This window comes from Arachis ipaensis, chromosome B10 (genome assembly GCF_059453495.1).
Source record: "Arachis ipaensis isolate K30076 ecotype BB chromosome B10, ASM5945349v1, whole genome shotgun sequence".
Lineage (NCBI taxonomy): Eukaryota > Viridiplantae > Streptophyta > Magnoliopsida > Fabales > Fabaceae > Arachis > Arachis ipaensis.
In genome coordinates, this window is record NC_142435.1 from 118,847,788 (window position 1) to 118,860,613 (window position 12,826).

The 12,826-nt window shown below is 24.4% G+C and overlaps 1 protein-coding gene across 1 annotated transcript; it reads left to right on the forward strand.

Moving 5' to 3' along the window:
• The first annotated feature begins 7,875 nt into the window (after positions 1-7,875).
• On the forward strand, positions 7,876-8,634 carry LOC107620984 (uncharacterized). Its single transcript, XM_016323050.3, has one exon. It carries the CDS (start codon positions 7,876-7,878, stop codon positions 8,632-8,634), a length of 759 nt encoding a protein of 252 aa, XP_016178536.1.
• Positions 8,635-12,826: the final 4,192 nt, after the last annotated feature.

A 12,826-nucleotide genomic window follows, 5' to 3' on the forward strand; every position in this document is an offset into this window, starting at 1 on the left:
TTCCTAGCCGTAGACACACTCATTAACAATAACTGACTATTGAATATATTAATCAATATTTTTGTCATTAATTAACATAACCTGCAAAACTGTTGCATTAATGTATATATTTTTTAAAAAAAATATTAAATAACTATTAAGTATTAACTCAATTTCTTTAATTTAGTTCTTTTAGTTTAATAATTTAACAATATACTTTATCCTATATTTTTAAATATTAATGATTTCAAAAACAATAAATTTTGATGTTTTTTTTTTATACTATATATTGGATAATAGTGTCTGTGGTAAACATTAATTGCTCAAAGAATGGTGAAGCTGAATGTTGGTTTAAGCGGTTTGGAAAGAAAAAAGGCAAGAGATGAAGGATATGGAAACCCTAGCTAGCTTGGTAGCAAGCATTGAATGATTGCTTTGTGCATGCGCAAGAGCTTAGAATACTACTTAGAATTATAGCATACACACATACAGTGTCGGGTACTTGAGAATTCTGTAAAATTAAGAAAACAAAAGGAAAACAAATCATCACATCTATCACACACACATGCTCCACTCTCTGATGAGGCTGATGTAACATAATATTTTTGCGCCAAGTTTAATTTGTTCAGTATATATCTCATCTTTTGTGAACCAACTCTATACACGAGGAAATTGAAGTTATAGTTTAATTAACATAGGATCTATATTTTTCCCCTAAACTATACTTTAGAGCTAGCAGGTAGGATAATTAAGTGTGTAATATATATATATATATATATATATATATATATATATATATATATATATATATATATAATTGTTGTCTCAAAATGAATTAAAGCAAAGTTTCACATGATAATGATCAAATTATGCATTTATATATAGAGAGGTATTTTCATTATGTTAAAAAGATAATGTACTCTTTATCTGTCTCTTTTTTTTGGGTTAAAAATGTCTTATGATAAAAAAATTAACCGAAAATAGATATAAAATTTTTTTTATTTAATATTTATTAATTATTATTAAAATTAATAAATATTAAATAAGATAAAATTTAAACTTTTTTTATCTTTCTAATATATTTTTTTGTCCTTTTTTTAAATTGGCCTTAAATTTTTCTCTTGCAAATGGTAAAATAAGAGGAAATAAAACATCACATTTTTCTTGTTAAGAAGCACTAAATAGTTTGTGAATAAATGGTGATGAGGATAGAGAAGCGGTTCTAGAAATTTAGTGCACGAGAAGAGTAGATTGGAGACATAAAATATTAAATGTGACTATAATCTTTTTTATTGGTGTGATTTTATATATATATATATGGTCCTAGAAATTTAGTGCACGAGAAATTTAGTGCACGAGAAGAGCAGATTGGAGACAGAAAATATGAAAATATTAAAGAGCAGATTGGAGACAGAAAATATCAAATGTGACTATAATTCTTTCAGCCTTTATAAAACAACTATATCCTCTTCTAGATATGCTAATCAGACAAATAGTAAAGTAGGATATAGTTAAATATTAATTGTAATTACTGTTTTTAATAACTTGAATTTAAATCAAAATTCACTTTACCTAAAGATATTAATATATAGTTGTACTATACAATCAAATTTTTTTGACAATAATTAATAGTAAATATATACTCTTAATTGTTAGGTCTAATTGTTATCTCAAAATGAATTAAGGCAAAGCTTCGCATGATAATGATCAAATTATGCATTTATATAGAGAGGTATTTTCATCATGTTAAAAAGGTAATGTACTTTTAATCGGTGTCTTTTGTTTTTGGTTAAAAATGTTTAATGACAAAAAAAATAAAATAAAAATAGATATAAAATTTTTTTATTTAATATTTAATAATTATTATTAAAATTAATAAATGTTAAATAAGATAAATTTTAAATTTTTGTCTTTTTAATATATATATATATATATATATATATATATATATATATATACTTTTATCTCTTTTTAAATGGTTTTAAGTTTTTCTCTTACAAATGATAAAATAAGAAGAAATAAAATATCACATTTTTCTTGTTAAAAAATACTAAATAAATAAATAGTAACAAGGATAGAGAAGCGGTTCTAAAAATTTAGTGCACAAAAAGAGCAGATTGAAGAGAGAAAATATTAAATGTGACTATAATCTTCTCTATCGGTGTGATTATATATATATATATATATATATATATAACACAACTATATCCTCTTCTAAATATGCTAATCAGACAAACAGTAAAAAATTTAATTTAGAATACAATTAAATATCAATTGTAATTACTGCCTTTAATAACTTAAATTTAAATCAAAATTCACTTTATCCAAAGATATTAATATTTAGTTGTACTATATAATCAAATTTTTTTTACAATAATTAATAGTATATATATACTCTTAATTGTTAGGTCTAATTGTTATTTCAAAATGAATTAAGGTAAAGCTTCGCATGATAATGATCAAATTATGCATTTATACAGAGAGGTATTTTTAATATGTTAAGAAGGTAATGTACTTTTTATCTGTGTCTTTTTTTTTTTGTTTAAAAATATTTGATGACAAAAAAAATTAAAAATAGATATAAAATTTCTTTTATTTAATATTTATTAATTATTATTAAAATTAATAAATATTAAATAAGATAAATTTTAAAATATTTTTTTAATATATATATATATATATATTTGTCTCTTTTTAAATTGGGCTTAAATTTCACTCTTAAGAGAAAATAAAATATCACATTTTTCTTGTTAAAAAAACCAAATAATTTGTAAATAAATGGTGATGAGAATAGAGAAGCGGCCCTAGAAATTTAGTGCAAAAAAAAACAGATTGAAAAGAGAAAATATTGAGTGTGATTATAATCTCCTATTAGATATGTCTTTATAACATAACTATATCCTCTTCTATTAGATATGCTAATTAGACAAACAGTACAGTATTTAATTTAGGATACACAATTAAATATCAATTGTAATTACTGTTTTTAATAAATTAAATTTAAATTAAAATTCCCTCTACCTAAAAATACTAATATATAGTTGTACTACACATTTAAATTTTCTTGACAATTAATAGTATATATATATATATATATATATATATATATATATATATATATATATATATATATATTTGTTATCTCAAAATGAATTAAGTAAAGCTTGGTAAGTTGGCATGATAATGATCAAATTATGCATTTACATAGAAAGGTATTTTTATATTGTTAAAAAGGTAATGTATTCTTTATCTGTGTCTTTTTTTTTTAATTAAAAATGTTTGATGACAAAATAAATTAACCAAAAATAAATATAGAATTTATTTTATTTAATAGTTATTAATTATTATTAAAATTAATAAATATTAAATAAGATAAATTTTAAAATTTTTTTGTCTTTTTAATATATATATATATATATTTGTTTTTTTTTTTCAAATTGGCTTTAAGTTTTTTTCTTACAAATAATAAAATAAGAGAAAATAAAATATCATATTTCTCTTGATAAAAAGCACTAAATAATTTGTGAATAAATGGTGATGAGAATAAAGAACCCACCCTAAAAATTTAGTGTACGAAAATAGTAGATTGAAGAAAAAAAAATATTAAATGTGATTATGATTTTTTCTATCGATGTGATTATATATATATATATATATATATATATATATATATATATATATATATGTCTTTATACCATAACTATATCCTCTTCTAAATATGCTAATTAGACAAATAATAAATATTTAATTTAGGATGCAATTAAAAATCAATTGTAATTACTGCTTTTAATAACTTGAATTTAAACTAAAATTCACTTTATCTGAAGATATTAATATTTAGTTGTACTACACATTCATTATTTTTTTTTTACAATAATTAATAGTACGTATATATACTATTAATTGTTAAGCCTAATTGTTATCTCAAAATGAACTAAAGCAAAACTTCGCATGATAATGATCAAATTATGCATTTATATAGAGAGGTATTTTCATGATGTTAAAAAAAGTAATGTACTCTTTATCTGTGTCTCTATTTTTTGGTTAAAAAATTTTGATGAAAAAAAAACTAAAAATAGATATAAAATTTATTAATTATTATTAAAATTAATAAATATTAAATAATATAAATTTTAATTTTTTTTGTTTTTTAATATATATATATATATATTGTCTTCTTTTAAACTAATCTTAAGTTTTTCTCTTACAAATAGTAAAATAAAAGAAAATAAAATATCACATTTATTTTGTTAAAAAACACTAAATAATTTGTGAATAGATGGTGATGAGGATAGAGGAGCGGTTCTAGAAATTTAGTGCACGAAAAGAGCATATTAGAGAGAGAAAATATTGAATGTGACTATGATCTTTTTTATTGGTGTGATTTTATACGGTGGAAATTCAAGTGCAGTCGACTTTATGTGAACTTGATAATTGAGAGCCATTAAATGATTTGACTGATTTGACTAAATTTTCATCTAACGACACTCAAATATCAACTTTACGTGAAATCAACTTCACTTGAATTTTTACCTTTTATATATATATATACTTTTATAACACAATTATATCCTCTTCTAGATATGCTTATCAGACAAGCAGTAAAATATTTAATTTAGGATACAGGTAAATATCAATTGTAATTACTGCTTTTTAATAACTTGAGTTTAAATCAAAATTCACTTTACCTGAACATATTAATGTATTGTTGTACTACACATTTATTTTTTTTTACAATTAAATTTAATTAAGTTGATTCGAACCCAACAAAAATTAATTTTATTATTAATAAGAGCGTAAATATATACTCTAATAATTACATGAATATTCTTGTGTTCCTCATTTTTTTTATTCGTGTTCCTTTTTTTTCGTATGTTTCTTTTTCAACGTCTTTTTTTATTGCTGTTGTTGTTATGTTTTGTTGTTTCCTCCTCCTCCCATTTTTAGTGATTTTGCAGCATAATATATATATATATTTTTGTTTGATTTTTGTTTATTTTTATTCTTGTTAAAAGAGTAAAACCAAAAGAATCATGAGAAGGTAAAAGAAGAAAAAGAAGATAAATAAAAAAAAAAGAAAAAAAGATGATACTGATAAAAAAAAGAAGAAAAAAGATGAGGAATTTTGAGTTATGCCTAGAATTTTATTAGCTGAATTTAAATTGTATGCATATGCTTTTGTGATTGAATAACTCTTATTTGTGTATTTGTTGTGAATTGAGTTTATTTATGTGTCATCACTATTAAGTAATTTCGATGCATTTTAGATTTAAACAAAGTATACTTGATCTGTACTTGTTTTGAACTGAATTTGTTTGTGTCGTCATTATTAAGAAATTTCAGTGCATTCTGAATTTAAATAAGGTGCACTTAGCCTTATTGACTTGGATTTTATGTAATTAGTTCGTGCAAGATAATTGTAGTATTTCTAGTTTCATTTAAGTCATATTGGTGACTTTTCTAAATTTAAAATTTATATTAATGTATTTTTTGTGGATGATTGAATCTAATTTATGTGTTTGTGGTGTCATTTAATCCATATTGATGACTTTTCTAGATTTAAAATTTACATGCATATATTTTTGTAGATGATTGAATTTAGTTTGTATGTTTGTTTTGAACTGAGTTTGCTTGTGTGTTGTCATCATTAAGTAATTTCGGTGCATTCTATATTTAAAGAAGATGTATTTAATCTGTGCTTATTTTGAACTGAGTTTGTTTGTGTGTCATCATCATTAAGTAATTTTGGTGTATTCCGAATTTGAACTGTTATGCGTATAAAAAGAAGACGACGATGATAACAATAACGATGATGATGATGATGATGAAAGAGAAGAGAAAAAGAAAGGAGAAAATCGAAAAATTCAAATAAAAAAAGAAGGAGGAGGAGGAGATGGAGGTGGTGGTATATATATATATATATATATATATATTAAAAATTATTAAAATTTATTATTTTTATTAATTTAATTTTTTAATTTAATAATATAATAATATATTTTTAATCTATACTTTTAAATATTAATATTAATTGATAACTAAATATAATAAATTTTAATGATTCTCTAGTCTTTTATATATATAGGGAAGTTCTTTGGTGGTATTGATTTTGGTGGCTAAGAATGACATAAGTTTGACCTACAAGTAAAATACTGACACATGGCACATTATAATAAATCTATGACCATTGACCAACATGATTCTCTTTCTCTTATAATTTCTTATGATTATTTTTATTAAAATAATTTTTTATAATTATTTTTATAATTATAAAATTTTTTTTAAAAATTAAATAACATTAAAATAATTTTTTAATTATATTTATAATAATTATTTTATTATCATTTTTATTTTTAAAAAATAATTTCTTATGATTATTTTTACTAAAATAAGTTTTATAATTATTTTTATTTTTAATTATTTATTATTATTATTTTTACCAAAATAATTTTTTTATAATTATTTTTTTTTGTAATTTTAAAAACCTAACATCAAAATGATATTTTTTTTCTTGGTATTAGTTTAAAAATAATCATAACAAATTATAAGAGAAAGAATATCATTTTGTGTTAGTTTTTCAAAATTACAAAAAGAAAAAATAATTATAAAAAAATTATTTTAGTAAAAATAATAATAAAAAATTATTTTTTAAAAATAAAATTAATTTGATGTTATTTTAGAAATGATTAAAAATAATAAAAAATAAAAATAATTATAAAAAAATCATGTTAATAAAAATAATTATAAAAAATATTTTTTAAAAATAATTATAAGAAATTATTTTTTAAAAATAAAAATAATAATTATAAATATAATTACAAATATTATTTTGGTTTTATTTTTTTGAAATTATTTTTTATAATTATAAAAATAATTATAAAAAATTATTTTGATAAAAGTAATCATAAAAAATTATAAGAGAGAAAAAATTATTTTGGTCTTAAATTTAATTTTTTTGTATAAATAATATTTTTAGTTAATATTTACTTGTAAATCAAACTTATGCCATCTTTAGTCACCAAAATAAATGCCACCACAGAACTTTTCATATTACCCAAAGTAATGTTAGATTCACAAAAAGAAAAGAGAGAAGGTTTCTGTTCGAACCTTGTAAAACCGCATTGATGGAATCCTTTTCATCTATAAGAGGCAAAACATAAATATGTTGAGGAAAGAATGAGAAAACTTGAAGCTCATCAACTTGCATAATAAGCTCCCTAACTATACCCACCATTTCTTTCTTAATTGGTTCATTCTTAGCATATAGATACCAACTGTTTAAGATATATATAATTTTTTTTTCAAAAAAATACTTTTCAATCTTTATTTGTCATATTAATATTTTTTAATACTATTTTGTCGTATTTATAAAATTTATGGATAATTTTAGAAAAATATAAAATGATATAATTAAGAGAGAGTGTCATTATTACTTTACAAGTTGCATTATCGTTTTCCAATAATAATAGGGTAACCGTTTATACTTATACAATTGAAGTTTAATGGTGAAAATGAGTTTTTTTTTTTTTTTTTCACAAGCAAAGAAAATATTTCTAAAATTCAAGACATGAAAAAAAAAGTAAGAAATTTCCAAACTTCACCACACACAGGAATATGAGGAGTACGCACTTTTTTAATGGTGAAAATGATATTAGTGATGTTTCGGGCACACGAGAGCCCAGTTTCTGTCATTCACCTCCCTTCTTCCCTTATTTTCTCTTACACTTGTATTAGCCATTTAGCCCACTCAATATTCAAAATTAAAAATTAAAAAAAAAAACCCACAAACTAGGTATATATATATATATATTGATCATCATATACAACATACATATATGTATATATAGAATACATACACCATATAATATATTCTCGCATATATTTTCGGGGCCTGTCATGGAAACAAACCACCGCAACACTATTTGCACATTCACAGATATTGATATCACTAATTGGAACAATAATGATCTTCCTCATCATGATTATGATGAAAATAAGAACATGGAAACAAGACAAGAAGAGGATCATAACAACCTCACTACTCTCAATGATAACCAAATTCCTCTTATGTCCTGGCCCAACCTTCAACAACAAAGACCAGCAATACCCTCACCGTCATCCTCAACTTCTAGAACCTTCTTTAGTGACATAATGGAGAACCAAGTGCAAGAAGAGGAAGAAGAAGAAGAAGAAGACGAAGAGCCTGAAGAAGAGTTAGGAGTCATGAAGGAGATGATGTACAGGATCGCCGCTATGCAGCCGGTGGACATCGACCCGGCTAGCGTTCGAAAGCCGAGGAGGCGAAACGTGCGAATAAGCGACGACCCTCAGAGCGTGGCAGCGCGTCACAGAAGGGAGAGGATCAGTGAGAGGATCCGAATCCTTCAGAGGTTAGTTCCAGGTGGCACCAAAATGGACACCGCTTCCATGCTCGACGAAGCCGTTCGATATGTTAAGTTCTTGAAACGCCAAATCAGGTTCCTCGAATCAAATCCAAATCAACTACCACCTAATTGGCCTTTTGCACCACTACTTAATATTAATAATATGCTTCACGCTCCTTCTGCTGCTGCCGCCACTTCCATGCCACCGCCACCGCCGCCGCCGGGGCTACCCGGATTTGGAACCCTAAGCAGCCATGGCCATCATGATTAGTGATCATTAATTAGGGTATATATATATATCATGTTGGAGTGTGAAGAATGATTAGTGTATCTTAATCTTAATCTTAACTAATGACTGTTAGTATTTTTGGAGAAGAGAAAAAAGAAAAGAGAAAAAAGATTTAATTTCAAATGCTTATTAATAATATGAGATAGATAAGTGTTTGACCCATTATTAATTTATAAAATATAATATTATTTGATGAATTAATTAATGTTTATGTTCTTTTATCTGTATAACTCAAGTCATCTTGGACTTTATATATAATAAGAATTTAATTGTTATGTATAATTTGTTGTTATATTATTTAAAATAATTAAACTTTTAAACGGATTACTTAAAACATCATTTAAACTCATGAATCAAATTAAATGATATTATGAAATATTTTATATCACGTCAAAATTGCACTCATATAATAAATATAAGTTAAATAATTAGTTTTGATGTACTAATAGTTTAAAATATTTTATAATTAAATATATATATAATTATATTTATTTTTTTATAATTATTTATATAGTTAATATAAAAGATAGTTATTTTTATGTATAGTTAAATGTAAGTATATAATTACTTTTTTCACATCAAATTAAATTGTTAATATGTTCGTGTATATAATATAACTGAGTGTGAAGAGGAAAATGGGTTTGTGAGCATATTGGAGGCTAGAGTGTGCATGAAAGGTTGGGCTGGATTACATAAGAATCCAATATACGAAAGAAATGAGAGGTCACCTGTATAACTAACTATTTATGTTGGAATAATAATTAACTCGCTAATTTATTTAAGTAAATATTATATGTATATTGTTTTATATATGTTATAATTTATTAATCAACAATAAATTTTTAAATAAAATTTAAATTTATAATAAATTAATTTTTAATTTATCGAAATAAAAATTCTATTCAAAACAAAGCAAAATTACCAATTTTACTTCCAAATTTTTATTCATGTTTTATCAATAAAAATTAGACATCTACTTATTTAAATTTTTGTTTATTATTAATTTAATAATTTTATAAACTTTTCTTACTAAGGTCTAATTTTTATTGATTGGACATGAACGAGAACATGATACTATAATATATGTGATCTCAGTGGAAAAGAGAATAATAATTGTGCAGTTTGGGAGTTAGCCGGAAAGTTTGTTTGGTGTACTCTCTTCCCGGAATGATCAAAAGTCTAAACTGTGACATCAGACGTCATTCAATGATAAATACAATATAACCATCTTCTTATTATATGCTCACATGAACCCTTTCTTAAACATATATATTCAGAATGGTAGTAAGGTAGTTTGGATAACGCTCATCTTAATTATCAGCTCTTTCTCTAAATTAAACCCTTTTTTCAAGCACTTGTAAATGTATACTACATATATTAAAGTATACGAAAATTGCAAAAATTTATGTATGAAGTGGTTTCTTATATACTGTCAATATGATGTATATGGTGAGGAGTTATATGTGTGTGCACAAATATCAACTTAATTGAAGATCAGATAAAGATAGAACGAAGCCCTCTTGCATTTTCCTATCAATAGATGTGGTTTTCATTATTAGAAATGGTTGGTGAAGTGGCGGAACTTGAAACAAAATTTTGAGGGGACAAATAGAAAATAATTGTTAAAATATTTTTGATATAGTTCCATTTAAGATAAACTCGTCTAATTTCATCTCTTTGTTTTGGGTGATATTACCAAATTTAAAGCCGTCTTTCAAGACCTCGTTCCAAAAAGTTAAGGTTAAAGTCATCAGATGTAACTTTTTGAATTTTTGAAAGTTATATCTCACTTTCTTGGTAATTCATTAAAGTAGATGAACTATCTACAGGTGTTGATATTGTAAAAGTTACATGTTCTCCTTCTTAAATATTAGTCTTCCTCTTAAAAAATGTATCAATTCTTTGATTTTTTATTATTATTTTATATAAAAATTTGAATATATATCCTGTAAAATATGTAAAGAAGAAGTTAAAAAGACAAATATTAAAATTTATAATATATTATTGAATTTTTTTTATCAATTTATACAAATACAATAATATTAATACTTATTGAATATTCTATTATTTTTTATCATATAAAAAATTAAATTAAATAAATAGTAAAATATAAAATAATATTAAATTAAATAAATAAAAAATATCTAATTTTTTTATATTTGAACTTAAAGATAGAAAGAGTGTTGTTTATTGAACTTATTAGATACTTTAAGTCATAGTAAAATATTTAAGTCAATTGATCTATTTTTTATCTTTTGAAAAAGTACTACTAAGTTTTTTATAAAAAGTTTGGGCAGGCCATGGCCCCCCTTGTCTGAATTAAGCTCCGCCACTAGGTAGGTGATACTAGATACTAAAATCAACTATTAAAATTAGTTATTATATATTTATATATAAATATATGTATAATTTAATTTATTTTTAATATATAGTTTATATTTTTATATATATTTTATACCGATAATTAATTTTTATGATTGAGTTTGATATACACCTAACGTAATTATATTTTTCTTTTTTTCTTAGATTTGAATTAATATTTGTCAGTTTTTGTTATACTAATATTTTTAGTCTTTAATATTTTATAAGTCATCTAATTAAATTTATATATTTAAATTTTTAAATGAATTTAAAAATTTATCATTTTTATTAATGTAACAATACACAATCAAATGTCTGTATAAAAGATCCATATTTGTTATGCTGCATGTAAGTATTACCATTAAGTGTGTACCGTACATGAAATTATCAGTCCTTATATGAGGATTTGTTACCCAATAATTACGGCCCTTGTGGTCCATCCTGAAATAATAGTTCCTAAGCCTGAAAGTGAGAGATGATGAACTTCCTCATATTCAAACTATCCAACCCCTCTTAATTGAAGAGTACTTTAGTTCACCATATCATATCTTAGCTTATATATATAGAATTAATTGATTGAAAAATAAATGTTAATTATATGGTTGATTTGGTGATTAATATGCATATGTAATAACATGTTACACAAATGTGTCAAATCTGTTATGTATGCAGTTATAATTATGATATTAATTTAGGGTAAAATTAATGTGAGCTAAAGAACAATTAGAGGTTTTTTTGTTTTTTTTTTTTTGGGGGGGGGGGGGGGTTGTATATATGTGGTGCTTATACCAAATGGCTTTGGAGTCCTAAAATGGCATGACATTGATAATAATAATAATAATGGAATTGAATAGAGTGATGAAAGATACATGGCCTAACCAGTGAAGAGACATAGACAATAGTTCGAGTTTAATCATTTACGCATTTTCAGTTTCATTATTAGTTGTATAGATAGTCATTACAGAAAGTGGCCGTTACGGGTTCTCGGTTTCTCTATTATTTCCTTTCCACTTGTTATTTGACTTTTCTGCTGCAACATGTGGGATTTTTCTCTATTAAGACAAACTATATTTCTATCTTTCTTTTTAGATATGATCATATGGACATTAACTAGCATGTAAATAATTGCGTTTTATTTTTTATATTGAGTAGTGATCTCTTTCTTAAAAGTCGGTCCAAAACAACTTAAACAACCTCAGAATCGAAAACCGCCTCCCTAAAAATATCTCTAACCGAACCACTAAAACTCAAGTTCTGGAATATTAGTCAAACGGCTTCGAGAAACAAGCAATAGATACGCATAACCGTCTCAAAACAATTCAATATATATGAGTAACTCACTAAGTCACAAAGTACGTAATTCATTTCATATTCTTTCTGAATAACTCACACTCTTTCTTATTTGAGCGTTGGAATCCCTTTGCAGATACCCACTGCCGCCGCTTTTACGGGAAGACGACATATCACCCCTTTCGTCCAAGGAAAGTAAGTCCGAACACCAGAATGACGAGCCATACCTTGAAAATAGTTGCCCACACAGGAACATTTGGCGCCCACCGTGGGGTCGAAATTAATCTAACCCCACACTCTATTATTACTCGCTATAGTTTCTCCTTTTTCTTGCAAGTTGCAGTCTATGGCAAACGAACACAGCCACATACCTTCAAATCCCACTCCAGCCGAGCTAATGGCTATCAACGAATCCCTCCGAGTGGAGAATCAAAAGATGGCCGAATTGCTACGACAGAGACAACACAGTCAAAGCAAAGAAGAAAAACGGAAGAATACTAGAAATAAAGACGACCACGACGAA